At 49.2% G+C, this 24141-nt stretch overlaps 1 protein-coding gene across 1 annotated transcript in view; it reads left to right on the top strand.

Annotated features, from left to right (window-relative positions):
- Positions 1–24141, top strand: part of LOC139265663 (mitogen-activated protein kinase kinase kinase kinase 4) — a 421183-nt gene that overhangs the window by 150517 nt on the left and 246525 nt on the right. Inside the window, exon 4 of the mRNA XM_070882863.1 lies at positions 21968–22093. Within this exon, the coding sequence (XP_070738964.1) occupies positions 21968–22093 (126 nt within the window). The remainder of the gene's footprint in view (positions 1–21967; positions 22094–24141) is intronic.

Genomic DNA, 24141 nt, shown 5'->3' with positions numbered 1-24141 from the left:
ACCGGTCTATAATTCCCTGTTTTCTCTCTCCCTCCTTTTTCAAAAAGTGGGGTTATATTGGCTACCCTCCACTCCATAGGAACTGATCCAGAGTCCATGGAATTTTGGAAAATGACTGTCAATGCATCCGCTATTTCCAAGGTCACCTCCTTAAGTACTCTGGGATGCAGACCATCAGGCCCTGGGGATTTATCGGCCTTCAATCCCATCAATTTCCCCAACACAATTTCTCGACGAATAAGGATTTCCCTCAGATCCTCCTTCTTACAAGACCCTCTGACTCCTTTTATATATGGAAGGTTGTTTGTGTCCTCCTTAGTGAATACCGAACCAAAGTACTTGTTCATTTGGTCTGCCATTTCTTTGTTCCCAATTATGACTTCCCCTGATTCTGACCTACATTTGTCTTTACTAACCTTTTCCTCTTTACATATCGATTGAAGCTTTTGCAGTCCATTTTAATGTTCCCTGCAAGCTTCCTCTCGTACTCTATTTTCCCTGCCTTAATCAAACCATTTGTCCTCCTCTGCTGAGTTCTAAATTTCTCCCAGTCCCTGGGTTCGCTGCTATTTCTGGCCAATTTGTATGCCACTTCCTTGGCTTTAATACTATCCCTGATTTCCCTTGATAGCCATGGTTGAGCCACCTTCCCTTTTTTTATTTTTACACCAGACAGGGATGTACAATTGTTGTAGTTCATCCATGCGGTCTCTAGATGTCTGCCATTGCCCATCCACTGTCAACCCCTTAAGTATCATTCGCCAATCTATCCTAGCCAATTCACGCCTCATACCTTCAAAGTTACCCTTCTTTAACTTCTGGACCATGGTCTCTGAATTAACTGTTTCATTCTTCATCCTAATGTAGAATTCCACCATATTATGGTCACTCTTTCCCAAGGGGCCTCGCACAACGAAATTGCTAATTAATCCTCTCTCATTACACAACACCCAGTCTAAGATGGCCTCCCACCCCCCAGTTGGTTCCTTGACATACTGGTCTCGAAAACCATCCCTTCTGCACTACAGGAAATCCTCCTCCACCGTATTGTTTCCAGTTTGGTTAGCCCAATCTATATGCATATTAAAGTCACCCATGATAACTGCTGCACCTTTATTGCATGCACCCCTAATTTCCTGTTTGATGCCCTCCCCAACATCACTACTACCGTTTGGAGGTCTGTACACAACTCCCACTCGCGTTTTCTGCCCTTTGGTATTCCGTAGCTCCACCCATACCGATTCCACATCATCCAAGCTAATGTCTTTTCTTGCAATTGCATTAATTTCCTCTTTAACCAGCAACGCCACCCCGCCTCCTTTTCCTTTCTGTCTATCCTTCCTAAATGTTGAACACCCTTGGATGTTGAATTCCCAACCTTGATCATCCTGGAGCCATGTCTCCGTGATGCCAACCACATCGTATCCGTTAACTGCTATCTGCACAGTTAATTCGTCCACCTTATTCCGAATACTTCTCGCATTGAGGCACAGCGCCTTCAGGCTTGCCTTTTTAACACACTTTGACCCGTTAGAATTTTTCTGCAAAGTGGCCCTTTTTGTTTTTTGCCTTGGGTTTCTCTGCCCACCACTTTTACTCATCTCCTTTCTGCCTTTTGCTTCTGTCTCCATTTTGTTTCCCTCTGTCTCCCTGCATTGGTTCCCATTCCCCTGCCATATTAGTTTAACTCCTCCCCAACATAACTAGCAAACACTCCTCCCAGGACATTGGTTTCAGTCCTGCCTAGGTGCAGACCGTCCGGTTTGTACTGGCCCCACCTCCCCCATAACCGGTTCCAATGCCCCAGGAATTTGAATTCCTCCCTGCTGCAGCACTGCTCAAGCCATGTATTCATCTGAGCTATCCTGCGATTCCTACATCCCGAGATTACTACTTTTGAGGTCCTACTTTTTAATTTAGCTCCTAGCTCCTTAAATTTGTCTCGTAGGACCTCATCCCGTTTTTTACCTATATCGTTGGTACCAATGTGCACCACGACAAGTGGCTGTTCACCCTCCCTTTTCAGAATGTCCTGCACCCGCTCCGAGACATCCTTGACCCTTGCACCAGGGAGGCAACATACCATCCTGGAGTCTCGGTTGCGGCCACAGAAAGCCTATCTGTTCCCCTTACAATTGAATCCCCTATCACTATCGCTTTCCCACTCATTTTCCTGCCCTCCTGTGCAGCAGAGCCACCCACGGTGCCATGAACTTGGCTGCTGCTGCCCTCCCCTGATGAGTCATCCCCCTCAACAGTACTCAAAGCAGTGTATCTGTTTTGCAGAGGGATGACCGCAGGGGACCCCTGCACTACCTTCCTTGCACTGCTGTTCCTGTTGGTCTTCCATTCCCTATCTGGTTGTGGACCCTTTACCTGTGGTAAGACCAACTCGCTACACATGCTAATCACATCATTCTCAGCATCGTGGATGCTCCAGAGTGAATCCACCTTCAGCTCCAATTCTGCAACGCGGTCCGTCAGGAGCTGGAGGGGGATCCACTTCCCGCAGATGTAGACGTAAGGGACGCCGGAAGTGTCCCTGAGTTCCCACATAGTAAAGGAGGAGCATATCACGTGTCCGAGCTCTCCTGCCATGACTTAACCCTTAGATACACTTAATTAGGCGACAACAATGTTAACAGGTTACTTACTGATAGAAAAAGAAAAAGAAAAACTACTTACCAATCACCAGCCAATCACTTACCCCTTTGGCTGTGACGTCACCTTTTGATTTCTTTCTACTTCTTTTTTGCTTTCTCTCCCCGCTGAAGCTGCACAAGCTGGGCCTTTATCAGCCTCACCAACACTGCTCCCGGCTCTCGCCGACTGCCGCTGCCTGTCGGACTCCCGCTGGGCCTTTATCAGCCTCACCAACACTGCTCCCGGCTCTCGCCGACTGCCGCTGCCTGTCGGACTCCCGCTGGGCCTTTATAGGCCTCACCAACACTGCTCCCGGCTCTCGCTGACTGCCGCCTATCGACCTCCCGCTGGGCCTTTATCAGCCTCACCAACACTGCTCCCGGCTCTCGCTGACTGCCGCTGCCTGTCGGACTCCCGCTGGGCCTTTATAGGCCTCACCAACACTGCTCCCGGCTCTCGCTGACTGCCGCCTATCGACCTCCCGCTGCTCCCGGCTCTCGCCGACTGCCGCCTCTCGGCCTCCCGCTGGGCCTTTATAGGCCTCACCAACACTGCTCCCGGCTCTCGCTGACTGCCGCCGCCTCTCGGACTCCCGCTGGGCCTTTATAGGCCTCACCAACACTGCTCCCGGCTCTCGCCGACTGCCGCATTTCGACCTCCCGCTGGGCCTTTATAGGCCTCACTCACACTGCTCCCGGCTCTCGCCGACTGCCGCCTCTCGGCCTCCCGCTGGGCCTTTATAGGCCTCACCAACACTGCTCCCAGCTCTCGCTGACTGCCGCCGCCTCTCGGACTCCCGCTGGGCCTTTATAGGCCTCACCAACACTGCTCCCGGCTCTCGCCGACTGCCGCCTTTCGACCTCCCGCTGGGCCTTTATCGGCCTCACCAACACTGCTCCCGGCTCTCGCTGACTGCCACCGCCTGTCGGACTCCCGCTGGGCCTTTATAGGCCTCACCAACACTGCTCCCGGCTCTCGCTGACTGCCGCTGCCTCTCGGCCTCCTGCTGGGCCTTTATAGGCCTCACCAACACTGCTCCCGGCTCTCGCTGACTGCCGCCGCCTCTCGGCCTCCCGCTGGGCCTTTATAGGCCTCACCAACACTGCTCCCGGCTCTCGCTGACTGCCGCCGCCTCTCGGCCTCCCGCTGGGCCTTTATAGGCCTCACCAACACTGCTCCCGGCTCTCGCTGACTGCCGCCGCCTCTCGACTTCCCGCTGGGCCTTTATCGGCCTCACCAACACTGCTCCCGGCTCTCGCTGACTGCCGCCGCCTCTCGGCCTCCCGCTGGGCCTTTATAGGCCTCACCAACACTGCTCCCGGCTCTCGCTGACTGCCGCCGCCTCTCGACTTCCTGCTGGGCCTTTACAGGCCTCACTGAAAAGGTATCACCCCATGTGGGACGCTACGCAATTTCTAGCCCACAAAAGAAATGGGAGCAGGAGTAGGCCATAAGGCCCTCGAGCCTGCTCCGCCATTCATTAAGATCATGGCTGATCTTCAATCTCAACTCTACTTTTCCGTCCAATAGTTTTGATAAATCCCGATGATGGTTTAAAAAAAAATGAATGTTTTGTACGTGTGTTCTGCAGGATAGGTTACATCTTACAGGACGGTTACTGAAAAAATTCAAGCAGGGTCTTGCAGGCTGACTTTGATGGTTGGTGTGCCACTACAGTGCTTTGGGCAATCTGATGTTCCAGTAGCTGATTGCAGGAAAGCTAAACTAATGACTGCAAACCACTCTTGCTGTTACCTTATGTGATAGATAATCTGTCGCAATGAATAATCAGAGCAACAATCTACCTTTGCGATTTGTCAATTTGTACAATTTCCACAGTTGCGTAGCATAGTAGTTGTGTTAGTGGATTAGTAATCCAGAGGCAATGACTAATAATCCGCAGAAATGAGTTTGAATCCCACCAAAGCAGCTGGGGATTTAAATTCAGTTAATTAAATAAATCTGGAATTTTTTAAAAAAGGTGGTATCAGTAATGGTGACCATGAAACTACCGGATTGTCGGAAAAACCCATCTGGTTTACTAATGTCCTGTCGGGAAGGAAATCTGCCCCCCTTACCCGGTCTGGCCCATATGTGACACCAGACCCACAGCAATGTGGTTGACTCTTCACTGCCCTCTGAAGTGGCGGAGCCAGTCACTCAGTTGTAACAAACTGCTGCGACAAAGGCAGCACTGTGGGATTACCTTCACCACACGGACTGCAGCGGTTCAAGAAGGCAGCTCACCACACCTTCTCAAGGGCAATTAGGGTTGGGCAATAAATGCCGGCCTTGCCAGTAACAGCCACATTCCTTGAATGAATAAAAACACCATGTGCTTGTTTGCACGTTTGATGGTTTGCAGCTCAGTAGGAAATGAGTAACGACTAAGTTATCCCTTTCTGTCCTCTTCTGGGGAATTCTTTTGCTGCTTGATATATTTTTTTCACATGCTGTTTACTCAATGTTTGAATTGAATTCCCGGGCCCCTGGAAATCCCTGTGTACTACACACCATTCTTTGCCCAAGAGGTCTCCACTGATAGCATTCTTCAGCCGGTGTTGCAAATTTCATGAGAGGCACTCTCAGAAACTCATTCGGCACATCGTGCCTGTGCCAGCTCTCTGAAAGAGCTATCCAATCAGTCATACTCCGCTGCTCTTTTCCTCATAGCCCTGCAAAATTTTTCCTTGACTTTCATTTCCCTTCCTTTCATAACAACATGAGAAATAGGAACAGGAATAGGCCATACGGCCCCTCGAGCCCTCTCCGCCATTTAATATGATCATGGCTGATTAGATCATGGACTCAGCTCCACCTCCCCGCCCGTTCCCCATAACCCCTTATTCCCTTATCAGTTAAGAAACTATCTATTGTGTTCCTAACACAGATGAGGCTGCACACAGGGAGGTTCAAGTAACGGTGACCTCAGTCTTTAATAAGACACTCCAGAATGAGGAACAGGCCTTAGGGGCCGGCTTGTATACAGTGCTCCCAAGGGATGCTGGGATCCCTTGGGACTTCAGGGAATGAGCTCCCTGGTGGTGGAACATGGGAGTGCTTGCTTTACAGATACACAACACTATCAATCTCTGTCCTAAATTTATTCAATGACCCAGCTCTCTGAGGCAGCGAATTTCACAGATTTACAACCCTCTGAAAGAAGAAATTTCTCCTCATCTCAATTTTAAATGGACGGCCCCTTATTCTAAGATCATGCCCACTAGTTCTCGTCTCCTCTATCAGTGGAAACATCCTCTCGGAATCCAACTTGTCAAGAACCCCTCTGTGGGCCCAATTTTGGCCATGACTTACTCCAATTTTTTTGGAGTAAGTTGGTTTTTCAGGCATAAGTTAAAAAACGCCATTTTCCCCAATAAACTTGCTCCAGAGTAACTCAGTTAGGTACGATTTTTTTTAGTTGAGTTTTTTTTCAAAAGGGGGCATTCCCAGCCACTTACGCAAGTTTTGGCCATTGATGCCACTTCGGACAGCTAAAACTTACTCCAAATCGACAGGTCAGCTTATGTGGCCAGCTCTGAAAAACATTGTGGGCAGTAAAGAATTCGGCGCAGGTTAGTACATTTAAAGCACCACAACTTACAAAGCACTAAACAAAGCACAAAAGTAAGCATTCAATAACAAATAAAAAATACAAGGAAGCTGAGGACCTGCACCATGACTTACAAAGCACGAAACAAACCACAAAAAGTAATAAGCAATCAATCAATAACAAATAAAAAATAGAAGTCCTACCTTTATGCCAGAAATAAGTTTTTTTTAAGTTCCCCCCTCCCCCCCCCGCCATCAAAACTCTCCTCTTTCCCCCTCCCAATCAAAACTCTCCTCACTAACCAGAGCACAACCATTAGTAAATAAAAAATAAAACTCAAGTCCTACCTCAGCCCGGGAAGTCAGCCGGCCGGTGCGGGAGGCCACTTGGCCAGGGATAGGGGGTGTGAGCATCAGGTCCTGCGCTGGGCTGTTGCTTCGCCCCCCACTGCACTATCTACGCCATTTGGGACACCGAAGACTCGGTAGAGCAGGCAGGATGGGGCCAATTGTTTTAAGTACGTTTCGGCGCATTCAGGGTAAGTGCGCCGAAAAAAGGGTTGGGGAAAATTGGGCCCATTATCTTATACATTTCGATAAGATCACCTCTCATTCTTCTGAATTCCAATGAGTAGAAGCACAACCTGCTCAACCTTTCCTCAAAAGTCAACCCCCTCATCTTTCATATCTGCTATCAAGCATCAACGCTTAACTTGGCCCTTCCTCCCAGCGGGATTACAGGATGGGAAGGTTTGCCTTGTGGGGACTCGCAAGCAACCAGCTCCATCTCATCACCACAGTGCAGCGTCAACACAAGGTGCCCACCACACTTCTATTGCTACTACTACTCAGCAGTCCTTCATAATGAGGATGATGCTCTTCACACCAAAAAAAGATGGGCTCACAGGTGTTACAATGAGTTACATCTTAAAGGGTGGAAGATGCCTGTGCATGGACTTTTTTAATGTGTGGTGGCCATTGCACATCAGCCACCACATGGGCTTGACAGAGCTAAATCTGAGTCCAGTGGTGAGAATTGATCAAGATGACTGGAGACCAGCTCTGTTACGCTTCCCCTGAACCCCGCCGCTGTTAAATGCTGCACCGCTCCTGGGTCACGACCCCGCCGCTGTTAAATGCTGCACCGCTCCTGGGTCACGACCCCGCCATTATTAAATGCTGCACCGCCCCTGGGTCACGACCCCGCCGCTGTTAAATGCTGCACCGCTCCTGGGTCACGACCCCGCCATTATTAAATGCTGCACCGCTCCTGGGTCACGACCCCGCCGCTGTTAAATGCTGCACCGCTCCTGGGTCACGACCCCGCCATTATTAAATGCTGCACCGCTCCTGGGTCACGACCCCGCCGCTGTTAAATGCTGCACCGCTCCTGGGTCACGACCCCGCCATTATTAAATGCTGCACCGCCCCTGGGTCACGACCCCGCCATTATTAAATGCTGCACCGCTCCTGGGTCACGACCCCGCCGCTGTTAAATGCTGTGCCGCTCCTGGGTCACGACCCCGCCATTATTAAATGCTGCACCACTCCTGGGTCATGACCCCGCCATTGTTAAATGCTGCACCACTCCTGGGTCACGACCCCGCCATTATTAAATGCTGCACCGCTCCTGGGTCACGACCCCTCCATTATTAAATGCTGCACCGCTCCTGGGTCACGACCCCGCCATTGTTAAATGCTGCGCCGCACCTGGGTCACGACCCCTCCATTATTAAATGCTGCACCGCTCCTGGGTCACGACCCCGCCATTATTAAATGCTACACCGCTCCTGGGTCACGACCCCGCCGCTGTTAAATGCTGCACCGCTCCTGGGTCACGACCCCGCCGCTATTAAATGCTGCACCGCTCCTGGGTCACGACCCCGCCATTATAAAATGCTGCACCGCTCCTGGGTCACGACCCCGCCGCTGTTAAATGCTGCACCGCTCCTGGGTCACGACCCCACCGCTATTAAATGCTGCACCGCTCCTGGGTCACGACCCCGCCGCTATTAAATGCTGCACCGCTCCTGGGTCACGACCCCGCCATTGTTAAATGCTGCACCGCTCCTGGGTCACGACCCCTCCATTATTAAATGCTGCACCGCTCCTGGGTCACGACCCCGCCATTATTAAATGCTGCACCGCTCCTGGGTCACGACCCCGCCGCTATTAAATGCTGCACCGCTCCTGGGTCACGACCCCTCCATTATTAAATGCTGCACCGCTCCTGGGTCATGACCCCGCCATTGTTAAATGCTGCACCGCTCCTGGGTCATGACCCCGCCATTGTTAAATGCTGCACCGCTCCTGGGTCACGACCCCGCCGCTGTTAAATGCTGCACCGCTCCTGGGTCACGACCCCGCCGCTGTTAAATGCTGCACCGCTCCTGGGTCACGACCCCGCCGCTGTTAAATGCTGCACCGCTCCTGGGTCACGACCCCGCCATTGTTAAATGCTACACCGCTCCTGGGTCACGACCCCGCCATTGTTAAATGCTGCACCGCTCCTGAGTCACGACCCCGCCGCTGTTAAATGCTGCACCGCTCCTGGGTCACGACCCCGCCGCTATTAAATGCTGCACCGCTCCTGGGTCACGACCCCGCCATTGTTAAATGCTGCACCGCTCCTGGGTCACGACCCCTCCATTATTAAATGCTGCACCGCTCCTGGGTCACGACCCCGCCGCTGTTAAATGCTGCACCGCTCCTGGGTCACGACCCCGCCGCTATTAAATGCTGCACCGCTCCTGGGTCACGACCCCGCCATTATTAAATGCTGCACCGCTCCTGGGTCATGACCCCGCCATTGTTAAATGCTGCACCGCTCCTGGGTCATGACCCCGCCATTGTTAAATGCTGCACCGCTCCTGGGTCACGACCCCGCCATTATTAAATGCTGCACCGCTCCTGGGTCACGACCCCGCCATTATTAAATGCTGCACCGCTCCTGGGTCACGACCCCGCCGCTATTAAATGCTGCACCGCTCCTGGGTCACGACCCCGCCATTATTAAATGCTGCACCGCTCCTGGGTCACGACCCCGCCGCTGTTAAATGCTGCACCGCTCCTGGGTCACGACCCCGCCATTGTTAAATGCTACACCGCTCCTGGGTCACGACCCCGCCATTGTTAAATGCTGCCCCGCTCCTGGGTCACGACCCCGCCGCTGTTAAATGCTGCACCGCTCCTGGGTCACGACCCCGCCGCTATTAAATGCTGCACCGCTCCTGGGTCATGACCCCGCCATTGTTAAATGCTGCACCGCTCCTGGGTCACGACCCCGCCATTATTAAATGCTGCACCGCTCCTGGGTCACGACCCCGCCATTGTTAAATGCTACACCGCTCCTGGGTCACGACCCCGCCATTATTAAATGCTACACCGCTCCTGGGTCACGACCCCGCCATTATTAAATGCTGCACCGCTCCTGGGTCACGACCCCGCCATTATTAAATGCTACACCGCTCCTGGGTCACGACCCCGCCATTGTTAAATGCTGCACCGCTCCTGGGTCACGACCCCGCCGCTGTTAAATGCTGCACCGCTCCTGGGTCATGACCCCGCCATTATTAAATGCTACACCGCTCCTGGGTCACGACCCCGCCATTATTAAATGCTGCACCGCTCCTGGGTCACGACCCCGCCGCTGTTAAATGCTGCACCGCTCCTGGGTCACGACCCTGCTGCTGTTAAATGCTGCACCGCTCCAGGGTCACGACCCCGCCGCTGTTAAATGCTGCACCGCTCCTGGGTCACGACCCCGCCGCTGTTAAATACTGCGGTGCTCCTGGGTCATCACCCCGCCATTTTTAAATGCTGCGCCGCCCCGGGTCACGACCCCGCCATTGTTAAATGCTGCGCCGCACCTGGATCACGACCCTGCCGCTTTTAAATGCTGCACAGGTCCTGGAGCACTTTAACAACAGCTGATTAAGATCTATAATATGTCTTTACTATACAGTACAAATGCACGCGAGGCCCATACTTGAGAGAAGGTCACTCTGTGACCAGTTACCATTATTAGCCAGCACTGAAGTGATGAAGGTGGGTGGAGCTTCCCCTTTTATACCTGAAAGTCCAGGTTAAGAGTGTCTCCCACAAGTTCACCACCTAGTGGTCAATGTTCTCACAGTGTACAACTTAGGTCAGTTAATACATGGGTTACAATGACAGTTAAATACATGACATCACCTCCCCCCCAAAGTCTTCTTGGGATCACAGGTTAAGTCTCTCTGGTGGTTTACGCTCCCTTGTAGAGCACCTGAGTTGGGGCTCCGGTTGTTGGGCGCTGGCCTGAGTGTCTGCTGTTTGCGCTGCCTCAGGCCTGTCCGGACTGCTCACAGCGACTGGGCTCTCCTCCACTTGGTTCTGGTGTTCGGTCACCTGTGGTGGAGTGAACTCTACATCGTGTTCTTCCTCTGCTTCTTCTATGGGGTTGCTGAACCTCCTTTTTGTTTGATCCACACGTTTGCGGCAGATTTGTCCATTGGTAAGTTTAACTACCAGAATCCTATTCCCCTCTTTGGCAATCACAGTGCCTGCAAGCCATTTTGGCCCTGCAGCGTAGTTGAGAACAAAGACAGTGTCATTTACATCAATACATTGCGCCCTCGCATTCCCGTCGTGGTAGTCACATTGTGACTGGCGCCTGCTCTCAACCATTTCTTTCATGGTGGGGTGTATAAGGGATAACCTGGTTTTGAGCATCCTTTTCATTAGCAGCTCTGTGGGTGGGACCCCTGTGAGCGAGTGTGGTCGGGATCTATTGGCCAACAGGCGGCGTGATAAGCGGCTTTGTAGGGAACCCCCTTGGATTCTGAGCATCCTCTGCTTGATTATCTGCACTGTTCATTCTGCCTGGCCGTTTGAGGCCGGCTTGAACAGTGCCGTTCTGACATGGTTGATATCATTTCCTGCCATGAAGTCCTGGAATTCAAAGCTTGTAAAGCATGGGCCATTGTCGCTGACCAAGACGCCCGGGCGAACATTGCCCGTAGACTTTCTACCGTTGCAGATGATGTGCTAGAATTTAAAATGGCACACTCAATCCATTTGGAGTAGGAGTCGACTACAACCAAAAACATTTTTCCCATGAAAGGACCTGCATAGTCTACATGGATGCATGACCATGGCTTGGCAGGCCAGGACCAGGGGCGAAGGGGGGCTTCCCTGGGTGCGTTGCCCAGCTCGGCGCACGTGTTGCACCTCGAACACAAAGTTCCAGGTCTGAATCTATCCCTGGCCACCAAACATGCAACCTGGCAATTGGCTTCATCATGACAATGCCCGGGTGCTCATTGTGGAGTTCTCTGATGAACATCACTCTGCCCATCTGGGGCAAGGCTACTCGGTTTCCCCATAGTAGACAGTTGGCCTGAATCGAGAGTTCATCCCTGCGCCTGTGAAATGGTTTGAATTCCTCAGGCCATTCCCCACATGTGGCTGCCCAGTCCCCAGTCAAGACACATTTCTTGACTAAGGACAGTAGCGGGTCTCTATTTGTCCAGACTTTAATTTGACGGGCTGTCATGGGTGAGTCTTCACTTTCAAAAGCTTAAACAGCCATGACCATCTCAGCAGCATGCTCGGTTGCCCCCTCGGTGGTGGCTAGGGGAAGCCTGCTGAGTGCATCGGCGCAGTTTTCATTGCCCGGTCTGTGCCGAATTGTATAGCATGAGTGCCCACCTCTGGATGCGGGTCAATGCATTTGCATTTATGGCCTTATTGTCGGCCAAAAGGGACGTCAGGGGTTTGTGATCTGTCTCCAGCTCAAATTTCCTGCCAAACAGGTACTGGTGCATTTTCTTTACAGCATATACACATGCAAGCGCTTCCTTTTCTACCATATCGTAGCCCCGTTCTGCCTGGGACAGACTTCTGGAAGCATAAGCTACCGGCTGTAATTGACCCTTGGCATTAACATGCTGCAACTCACACCCGACCCCATAGGACGATGCGTTGCACATTAAGACAAGTTTCTTACATGGGTCATATAACGTTAACAGATTGTTGGAGCAGAACAAATTGCATGCTCTACCAAAAGCCCTTTCCTGGCTGTCCCCGCAGACCCATTCGCGACCTTTGTGTAGGAGCACGTGTAGCGGCTAAACAGCGTGCTCAATTTGGGAAGAAAGTTAACAAAATAGTTCAGGAGCCCCAGGAACGAACTCAGCTCCATCGTGTTACGGGGTCTGGGTGCTCTCTGGATCGCTTCCGTTTTGGACGCAGTAGGTCTGATCCCGTCTGCTGCTACCCTCATCTCCAGGAATTCTACCTCTGGAGCTAAGAAGACACACTTCGCCTTTTTCAGTCGCAGACCTACCCGGTCCAGTCTGCGTAGCACCTCCTCCAGGTTGCGGAGCTGTTCTTCAGTATCACAACCCGTGATGAGGATGTCCTCTTGAAAAACCACCGTCCTTGGAATCGACTTGAGGAGGCTTTCCATATTGCCTTGAAAGATCGCGGTGGCCGAATGAATCCCGAACGGGCATCTGTTGTACTCAAACAACCCCTTGTGTGTCGTGATGGTGGTCAGCTTCTTCGACTCACTCGCCAGCTCCTGGGTCATGTAAGCTGAGGTCAGGTCCAATTTTGAAAAAAGTTTGCCACCGGATAACGTCGCAAAGAGGTCCTCAGCTCTCGGTAGCGGGTACTGGTCTTGGATTGACACCCGATTGATGGTGGCCTTGTAATCGCCACATATCCTGACCGACCCATCTGCCTTGAGCACCGGGCACAATCGGGCTCGCCCAGTCACTGAATTCGACTGGCGAGATGATGTCTTTCCTCAGCAGGCGGTCCAATTCGCCTTCTATCTTTTCCCGCATCACGTACGGCACCACTCTGGCCTTGTGGTGTACTGGCCTGGTGTCCAGATTTATGTGAATCACTACCTTGGTCCCCATGAAAGTGCCAATGCCGGGCTGAAATAGTGAGTCAAATTTGTCCAGGACCTGTGAGCATGATATTCGCTCCACAGAAGAAATTGCATTGACATCACCCCATTTCCAGTACATGACAGCCAGCCAACTCCTCCCCAGCAGTGCGGGACCATCCCCTGGGACAATCCAGAGTGGCAACCTGTTCTCCGAATCTTTGTGGGTCACGACTACCATGGCGTTGCCTAGCACCGGAATGATCTTCTTTGTATATGTCCATAGTTGTGTGTCAATTGGCAATAATTTTGGCCTCCTGGCCTTGGACGCCCACAACTTGTCGAACTGTTTGATACCCATCAGGGACTGGCTGGCCCCTGTGTCTAGCTCCATTGATACTGGGATGCCATTGAGGAGCACTTTCATCATTATCGGTGGCGCCCTGGTGTATGAACTGTATATGTGCTCCACATGAACGCGCTGAACTTCAGCTTCCAGCGATTTCCCCCAGTGTTCATTTGGCCTCGTAGGGCTTACATCGTCCCCGTCCTCCTCGTACATCAACCTGGCTGCAGGCTTCCTGCACATACGCGCCAAGTGACTGCTGACGTTGCAGTTTCTGCAGGTATATTGCTGATACCTGCAAGCTCTGGCTGTGTGTTTGACTCCACACCTCCAACATGAGCCGTTGTTTGAAACAAAAGGTCCATTACCAGTCGATCGTCTCTGACTGTCTGTGTAACTGTTCTTAAGCACCCCATTGACAGGTGTTGATGGCCCCATTACTGGCCGCAATGTCCCTTGCGATGGCATGATAGAGGCAGAGAGGTTGTTTCCACTGGTCGGGGAGACTAGAACTAGGGGGCACAGCCTCAAAATACGGGGGAGCCAATTTAAAACTGAGTTGAGAAGGAATTTCCTCTCTCAGAGGGTTGTGAATCTGTGGAATTCTCTACCCAAGGAAGCAGTTGAGGCCAGCTCATTGAATGTATTCAAGTCACAGATAGATAGATTTTTAACTAATAAGGGTATTAAGGGTTATGGGGAGCGAGCGGGTAAGTGGAGCTGAGTCCATGGCCAGATCAGCCATGATCTTGTTGAGTGGCGGAGCAGGCTCGAGGGGCTAGATGGCCTACTCCTGTTCCTAATTCTTATGAATCGCTGTTCAGCTAGCCATTGTCTCTGTTGAGTTCCCCCTTTGGGTTCAACTACATGCTCGGGCATGTCTGATTGCCACTGTCTGCCTGGAGAACTGTGTGCCGCATTAACAATGTTGACTCCCTGTCCATTTGCTGCATTTAAACCAAGATTTTTGTCAAACATCATTCTCTTCCTCCCCTGAGATAAATGTCTGGGCCATCAAAGCCACCGTTTCCAGGGTCAAGTATTTGGTCTCAATCAGTTTCCTGTAAACCCCAGCGTGCCCGATGCCCTCAATAAAAAAGTCTCGCAGCATCTCCGCTCTGCATGCATCTGGGAACTTACATAGGCTCGCCAGTCACCGTCGGTCTGCCACGAAGTCTGGAACGCTTTGCCCTTCTCTCCGCCGGTGCGTGTAAAACCGGTGTCTCGCCATGTGCATGCTGCTCGCCAGTTTAAAGTGTTCCCCGATCAACTTACTGAGCTCTTCAAAAGTCTTGTCCGCCGCCTTCTCTGGCGCTAGAAGGTCCTGGATCCACAAACCGTCAGGAGATGAGCCCTGCGTTTGTCGGCAGAATCCTGTCCCAGCCATTTCTTAGTTGAGAAGCTTTGCTGTAGTCTCTCAATAAAATCATCCCAATCATCACCAACACAGTTCCTCTCGTCTGTGCTGCTAGTGGCCATGCTCGCGTGGTTTAAATCCCAGTTTCTCGTCGCCAATAATATATCCTTACTATACAGTACAAATGCACGCGAGGCCCATACTTGAGAGAAGGTCACTCTGTGACCAGTTACCTTTATTAGCCAGCACTGAAGTGATGAAGGTGGGTGGAGCTTCCCCTTTTATACCTGATGTCCAGGTTAGGAGTGTCTCCCACAAGTTCACCACCTAGTGGTCAATGTTCTCACAGTGTGCAACTTAGGTCAGTTAAAACATGGGTTACAATGACAGTTAAATACATGACAATCTAGATAACACCCTTTAAATAGTTACAACGTTTCATGACATCGGCCCCACCTTCCACCCTCGGCAGCAGCTGAAAGAGAGAAAATAGTTCATTTCTGGTTACTGGAAGACTCTGCCCATCAGCTTGATCAGAATCGTGCAGCCTCTCTGGCAGGACTTACATTTGCAGTGTTGAAGGTGTGGCGTCAACACCCCGACAGCTCTACCACAAACTGATTAAGAATGAGCGTCTCATTCATGTGGTTAAGACATCGCTCATTTGTACATATTCATCTTTCCTATTTTTGTTTTTTGATCTTGTCGCATCTCTCGGTCTAAAAGCCTCCCTTCAGATAAATGTACATCTAATGCTAATAGAAGGAAAGAAACAAACTAAATAACTAACTAACTTGCATTTATATAGCAGCTTTCATGCCCGCTGGACGTCCCAAATCGGTTTACAGCCAATGTTGTACTTTTTGAGGTGTAGTCACTATTATAATGTAGACCTGAGGAGGATGCTCGATAATCCCTCACGATTGCACCAACATTAGTGTTCTCGAACAAGCCAACATCCCCAGCATCGTAGCACTGACCACACTCGACCAGCTCGGTTGGGCAGGTCACATTGTTTGCATGCCCGACACAACTCCCAAGGCAAGCACTCTACTCAGAACTCCTCCATGGCAAGCGAGCTCCAGATGGGCAGAGGAAACATTTCAGGGATACCCTCACAGCCTCCTTGATAAGGTACGGCATCCCCACCGACACCTGGGAGTCCCTGGCCAAAACTCACCCTAAGTGCATCCGGGAGGGCGCTGAGCATCTCGAGTCTCGTCACCGAGAGCGTGCAGAAAACAAGCGCAGGCAGCAGAAAGAGCATGCAGCAAACCAGACTCCCCACCCACCCTTTCCTCCAACAACTGTCTGTCCCACCTGTGACAGAGACTGTAATTCCTATATTGGACTGGACAGTCACCGGAGAACTCACTTTTCGAGTGGAAGCAAGTCTTCCTCGATTTCGAGAGACTGTCTATGATGATGATGTAGGAAACGTTAGTGGTGTTGATTGAGGGATAAATATTGGCCAGGACGCTGGGAATAACTCTCCCACTCTTCTGTAAAATAGTGCCATGGGATCTTTTACGTCCACCTGAAAAGCAGATGGGGGCTTCGGTTTAACGTCTCATCCGAGAGATGGCACCTCCAACAGTGCGGCATTCCCTCAGTACTGCACTGCAGTATCAGCCTAGATTTATTTGCTCAAGTCTCTGGAATGGGACCTGAGGCCACAACCTTCTGACTCAGGGACAAGGGTGCTACCAACTGAGCCAGTCGCTGATACCACTTAATGAGAACTGATCCAAAATGACCAGAATTAGCCATTTTTTGCCATAACCTGAAATTCCCGCTCTCGCTCTCGCTTTCTCGCTCTCTCTCTCTTTTTCTCGCTCCCTCTCTCTTCCTCTCTTTCTTTCTCTCTCTCTTTCTTTCTTTTTCTCTCTCTCTCCCTTCCCTCTCTCGCTCTCTTTCCCCCTTCCCTCTCTTGGCCTCTCTCTCAGCAATATTATGACTAAAGTAACATGTAAACTGGATGAACATTATTGAAACAAACATTTTAAAAGCATATATAACAGTGTGTGGGAAAGGGCGATGATCCAATTTGGCCCAAGGATGCATCCAGTTATTGTTGATGGGGGAATTTTTCACATGGAAATAAACGGTAGGTGAGAGAAGTTAAATTTAGGGGGGGGTTAGCATTTTAAATATGATAAGGAGGCCTAAAACCTCTGCCTTAACCTGCTGCGCAGGTTTTACTGCAGGCCGCTGGGGATCCCGGGGCACAGGATTCCTTCGAGCTGCAGTGAGGCAGGCACAGCATCAGGGAGTAATCCTTGTGGGCCGGGAAGAGCAGGAGTGCTTCCTTCCAGCCCACCCCTCCCCGGGAACAAACTCAGCCCTGGGGCCAGGGATCGGCAAACCCCCCCCACCCCCCCTCACGGTCGAGGATCGGATTTCCAGGTTTCCAGTGGTCTCCCGCCACCCCCCCCCACCCCCTCCCCAGCTCCGGTCAGTTGGAAATGAGAAAATCCACGCTGGTATCTCTGACAGTACAACACTGCACTGCACTGAAGTGTCAGCCTAGATTTTGCACTCTCATCCTGGAGTAGGATCCATAACCTACCGACTCAGTTGCAAGAGCTAGCAACTGAGTCAAGCTGACATCTTTTACAGGTGGTGGGTGGTTTTTCACAGTGATACATCCATAAAAGCTCTGACAGTTGATTGTGGTTAGGTGGTCGGTGTGCTTTAGAAGTGTTGCCTCTGATGCTGTTCGGTTTTTGATGATAAATAACAAATAAATGTGATGTAGTTGAAAAGAACCTGACATTCAGGCAACGTTCAGCAGCTCAACCTTCACTTACAATCTCCACCTTGCAGGCAGACCCACTGCCCCAGTCTAGGTGGGATGGAATTGGACGGAATGCCGGTTTAATACCCCGCCCAACATTACTCACTATAGACTTCAATCAAGAGTAAAATCAGGTGAGGTGCAAAAGCAACCTTGCACCCGATCCCATCACTTTCCCGATGGGCAGGCGGGGGTTGAAATGACCCCCTATGTGTCTAATTGAAACAGTGAGAAAAAATTTATAATTCTCTTACTCAAACTGAAATATTAACATTTACTGATGGAGTAACAGCTACAGATTCTTATACTCAAGGTGTGATATCATTGGAATACATTCCTAGATGACCTGGTAGCCTATTGGAGATAGACATTGATATAGGTTCCTAGTGATAGCAGTTTGTCCAAAAACTGTCTGATGGTCTACCAAGTGTGGTGGTGAACATTGTTGAAGAGAGGTGTCCATGGTGATCTCTTGTAGTTTATTTGGGAGATGGCCTTGTGATCGGGCTTCATCCATCTGATCCATGGTATATACCTCAAAATGGTGCCATGTCTTGACCCCTAAGCTACAGTGAAACTCCCTGAGTATATTCAAGACAGAGATCGATAGAATTTTGGATATTAAGGGAACCAAGGCATATGGGGATAGTGCAGGCAAGTGGAGTTAAGCTCGAAGATCAGCCATGATCTTATTGAATGGCGGAGCAGGCTCGATGGGCCAAATGGCCTACTCCTGCTCCTATTTCTGATGTTCTTATGTTCTTTTGTTCATCTACTGCTAAAACCCTCATCATGCCTTTGTTACTTCGAGTCTTGACTATTCCAATAAACTGCTGGCCTCCCACGTTTTACCATTCATAAACTTGAGGTCATCCAAAACTTTGTTGCCCACGTCCTAACTCTCACCAAGTCCCATTCACCCATCGCCCCTGTGCTCGCTGACCTACATTGGCTCCCAGTTAAGCAACGCCTCGATTTTAACATTCTCATCCTTGTTTTCAAATCCCTTCCTATCCAAGTGGCCTCCTCCAGCCTTGCAACCTTTCGAGAATCTGCACTTATCCAATTCTGACCTCTTGCCTATGCCCGATTTTAATCGCTCCACCATTGGCGGCCATGCCTTCAGCTGCCTAGGCCCTAACCTCTGGAATTCCCTCCCTGAACCATTCCACCTCTCTGTCTCTCTCTATCCTCCTTTAAGCTTTTGGTCATTTGCCCTAATTCCTCCTTATGTGTCTCGGTGTCAAATTTTGTTTGATAATGCTCCTTTGAGACACGTTGGGAAGTTCTACTGCGTTAATGGAGCTATACAAATATAAGTTGCTGTAGCTGTTGTAAGAAATGCAACATTTTGGCTTGGGTTTCCATGACTTTAACATATGCACATAGGTTAACTGGTCATTATCACATTGCTGTTTGTGGGAGCTTGCTGTACGCAAGTTGGCTGCTCCGTTTCCCACATTATGACAGTTACTACACTCCAAAAGTACTTCATTGGCTGTAAAGCGCTTTGAGATGTCCAGCGATTGTGAAAGACGCTATATAAATGCAAGTCTTCCTTTCTTTCTAACTAAGCTTCATGAAAATCCAGAATTCTGCCTGAATTCTGATTTCTTTGACCATAACCAGCCATATTGCGACAAACCTGAATTACGTGTCTTAGTCATCCTACATAATTCAACATGAGGGCAACAAACGGCACATTTTGGAAATCGTACATTTGTTTAGGCTGAATCGCAGTGGAAGGCCGATCCCATGCTTGCAGCATGAAGCGATAATCAGAGAGTGTGCTGTGGGAAATCTCGAGCCCACTCCAGAGACTTGAGCCCAAAAATCTAGGCTGACACTCCAGTGCAGTGCTGAGGCAGTGCTGCACTGTTGGAGGTGCCATTCTTCGGATGAGACGTTAAACCGAGGCCTCGTCTGCCCTCTCAGGTCGACGTAAAAGATCCAGTGGCACTATTTCAAAGAAGAGCGGGGGAGTTATCCCCGGTGTTCTGGCCAATATTTATCCCCCAATCAACATAACAAAAAAACAGATTATCTGGTCTGGTCATTATCACATTGTTGTTTGTGGGAGCTTGCTGTGCGCAAATTGGCTGCTGCACTGCCTACATTACAACACTGACTACACTCCAGAAGTACTTCATTGGCTGTAAAATGCTTGGGACGTCCGTTGGTTATGAAAGGCGGTATAGAAATGCAAGTCTTTCTTTTCTTTCAATTATATTTGCAAGCGAGCGGGAAGGTTGTCAAGTTTTGGATCTCCACATTTGGCCAGTTAGTCTGCCCTGATGATATGGATTATATTGAGCTTCCGTCCGCTTACGCCACAGTTGGTGCTTCAGTTAGAAGTCCCTGGAAGTCGGTGCTCTTGATAAGTCTGGCTGCCACGCTGGAGGTGTCTTAGCAGGGAAGAGTTGCTATCGTGTGTCCTAATAACTTAGAGTAAAGGAATGCAGTCACTTTGTAAATGATGGCGTCTGATCAGATGATCTGGGTGAGATTGGGGATCCAAACCAACCATCACCGTGAGTTCAAAAGCAAAACACTGCGGATGCTGGAAATCTGAAATAACACCAGAAAATGCTGGAAAGACTCAGCAAGTCAGGCAGCCTCTGTGGAGAGAGACACAGAGACACAAGAGTTAATGTTCCAGGTCGATGACCTTTCGTCAGAACTGATAAGTTACCACCACGAGTTATCTCCTATATTTGTAAGAGTTACAAGTGGACAGTACTTTCCATCAGTCATATCCCAATGCCCCCTCCCCCCCCCCCCCCCCCTCTCTCCCACCTACTGGCTTTACTTTTACTGGAAAGAACACAGAGAAAAATGAAAATTCCTGCAAAGGAATGAATTATTAATGTTCAGGTAATTTCCATAACTCAGACACATTCATTCCAGTAAAAATGTAAGTGATTAATCTTTGTGCAGTTTACTTTCCAAATAGCTGCTTCTATTTTGTTGGCCCAAAGTCTGGGCATACTTGGCTCATACCATAAAAAGACCACAAAAAGAAATAAAATCACAAAATTTGCACACAGTCTTGGAGAACAAGGGGATAGCCGCACACCTATGTGCAGTATGAATTGATCCCTGTTATACTTTTGATGTGCTTTGTTCAATCCATCCTGGACAATATGTATCCCTCAACCAACATCTACTCTCTCAGGTGGATATAAAAGATCCCATGGCACAATTTTGAAGAAGAGCAGGGGAGTTATCCCGAGTGTCCTGGCCAATATTTATCCCTCAATCAACATTACTAAAAAAACAGATTATCTGGTCATTGCCGTTTGTGGGAGCTTGCTGTGCGCAAATTGACTGCCGCGTTGCCCACATTGCAGCAGTGACTCTATCTCAACAGTACTTTATTGGCTGTAAAGTGCTATGGGACATCCGGAGGTCGTGAAAGGCGCTATATAAATGCTTGTCTTTTGATCACTAAAACAGATTGGGGTAGAAATTCCGACATCCCGGGCCCGTACGAAGTTTTTACGGACCCGGGAAGGCATCGGAAAAGCGGTTTTTCAGTGCATGCTGGAGCTTGACAGATCGTAGATATCTCGGGAGCGAGGACATTTCTTGGGCAAGATTGCGGGATTTACGCATATCTTGCCCAGCAAATGTCCTCAAAAATCTTGTGCCTGAAAAAGCTGGCGCCTAACCTACTTTTACAGGTGCAGGTGTTTTAAAACATACAAAAACACAATAAAATTAAATTATAAACACATCGTTTATTGTTAAAAACCTTCCCCACTATGGTAAGTTTATTTTTAACCATAATTTAAAAAATCGGGAAAATATTTTATTTTTATAAGACAGAATAACTTTAATTTCAATTAATTTTAAATTTGTGTGGTCTGTTTTTAATTTTTTTATTATTTTGTGTGATTGCTTTTGTTCCCATTAATAGCACTGAGAACTCGTAATTACGCGAGTCTCAGCGCTATTAATGGGAACCTGTGAAATACTTACCTGATTAGCTGAGCAGTCAAATGTGACTGCACCTTCTGCATGGGACGGGAGTGCACTTCGCAGCACGGGAGGAGACGGCCACCCCATCGGAATCCAGGGCGCCTCCTAGACCACCAGGTACTTTCGTAAAAAATCTCCAGCAAGGAGGCAATTGCCTGCGGGAAGACCCCCAAAGGAATTTTTGGGCCATTACCTGGTTGTTATCCCATTGCTGTTTGTAGGAGTCCTTCAGTGGCTGTAAATTGCTTTTGGACATCCTGAAGTCATGAAAGGAGCTCAGTAGCTTCAAGTATTTCTTTTTACTTGGCTTGGTGATTGGATTTGTGAGGTACTTTCAGAGGCTGCGAGAAGATATTGCTACTGTATTCAAAGAATCAATCCAATTAACATTGAAGCACTTTTCCTATACAACAGGATGAAGAGGAGGAAATCAAGCTGGAAATTAATATGCTGAAGAAGTATTCTCATCACAGGAACATTGCAACATATTATGGTGCTTTCATAAGAACAAATCCTTCGAGCCATGAAGACCAGCTCTGGGTAAGTGCTTATTTGACAGCACCAAGCCTTTAACATATTCTACAAATTGGAGGAATACAACTTGAAGGCAAACATTATAATGTAACCTAATCAATCACCTTTTATCAGGTTTTGAATATATTAACATAGGTTAATTCGAATCACGCCATAAAAGGGTACGGTAGCATAGTGGTTATGATACCAAACCAGTAATCCAGAAGTCTGGACTAATTCTCCAAAGACATGAGTTCAACTCTCATCACGGCAGCTGGGGTATTTAAATTCAGTTACTGAAATAAATCTGGAATAAAAAGCTAGCATCAGTGATGGTGATCATGAAACTATCAGATTGTCGTAAAACCCCATTTGGTTCACTAATATCCTTTTAGGGAAGTAAATTTGCCGTCCCTACCCAGTCTGGCCTTTAAGTGACTCCAGGCCCACAGCAATGTGGTTGACTCTTAACAGCCCTCTGAATTTGCAGCTCACCACCACCACCTCTCAAAGGCAACTAGGGATGGGCAATAAATGCCGGCCTTGCCAGCGACACTCACATCCCGTGAACAAGTTTTTTTTTAAAGTTAATAGAGTTAGCCCAGCCTTTGCTTAACCTTTCTGAAAAGAATTGGTAGACACACTCGCCAACATATTTTCTACCCATTATGCTAAAATAGTGCATATATTTTGATAGACTCTGGTTGACTTTTAACTGCCCTCTGAAATGACCTAGCAAGCCATCGGTTGTCAAGAAGGTGGATCACCACCACCTGATTACATAGAAACATAGAAACATAGAAAATAGGTGCAGGAGTAGGCCATTCAGCCCTTCGAGCCTGCACCACCATTCAATATGATCATGGCTGATCATTCCCTCAGTATCCCTTTCCTGCTTTCTCTCCATACCCCTTGATCCCTTTAGCCATAAGGGCCATATCCAACTCCCTCTTGAAGATATCCAATGAACTGGCATCAACAACTCTGCGGTAGGGAATTCCACAGGTTAACAACTCTCTGAGTGAAGAAGTTTCTCCTCATCTCAGTCCTAAATGGCCTACCCCTTATCCTAAAACTGTGTCCCCTAGTTCTGGACTTCCCCAACATCAGGAACATCCTTTCCGCATCTCACCTGTCCAGTCCCGTCAGAATCTTATATGTTTCTATGAGATCCCCTTGCATCCTTCTAAACTCCAGTGTATAAAGGCCCAGTTGATCCAGCCATCCCAGGAATCAGTCTGGTGTACCTTCGCTGCACTCCCTCAATAGCAAGAACGTCCTTCCTCAGATTAGGAGACCAAAACTGAACACAATATTCCAGGTGAGGCCTCACCAAGGCCCTGTACAACTGCAGTAAGACCTCCCTGCTCCTGTACTCAAATCCCCTAGCTATGAAGGCCAACATACCATTTGCCTTCTTCACCGCCTGCTGTACCTGCATGCCAACTTTTAATGACTGATGAACCATGACACCCAGATCTCGTTGCACCTCCCCTTTTCCTAATCTGCCGCCATTCAGATAATGTTCTGTCTTCCTGTTTTTGCCACCAAAGTGGATAACCTCATATTTATCCACATTATACTGCATCTGCCATGTATTTGCCCACTCACCTAACCTGTCTAAGTCACCCTGCAACCTCTTAGCATCCTCCTCACAGCTCACACCGCCACCCAGTTTAGTGTCATCTGCAAACTTGGAGATATTACACTCAATTCCTTCATCTAAATCATTAATGTATATTGAAAATAGCTGGGGTCCCAGCACTGAGCCCTGCGGCACCACATTAGTCACTGCCTGCCATTCTGAAAAGGACCCGTTTATCCCAACTTTCTGCTTCCTGTCTGCCAACCAGTCCTCCATGTCAGTACATTACCCCCAATACCATGTGCTTTGATTTTGCACACCAATCTCTTGTGTGTGACTTTGTCAAAAGCCTTTTGAAAGTCCAAATACACCACATCCACTGGTTCTCCCTTGTCCACTCTACGAGTTGCATCCGCAAAAAATTTCAGAAGATTTGTCAAGCATGATTTCTAATATGTCCTTACTATACAGTATAAATGCACATGAGGCC

The sequence above is a fragment of the Pristiophorus japonicus genome, chromosome 6 (genome assembly GCF_044704955.1).
Source record: "Pristiophorus japonicus isolate sPriJap1 chromosome 6, sPriJap1.hap1, whole genome shotgun sequence".
Taxonomy (NCBI): domain Eukaryota; kingdom Metazoa; phylum Chordata; class Chondrichthyes; family Pristiophoridae; genus Pristiophorus; species Pristiophorus japonicus.
The sequence above is the reverse complement of the archived record's forward strand: the minus strand, read 5'-3'. Positions and strand labels throughout refer to the sequence as shown.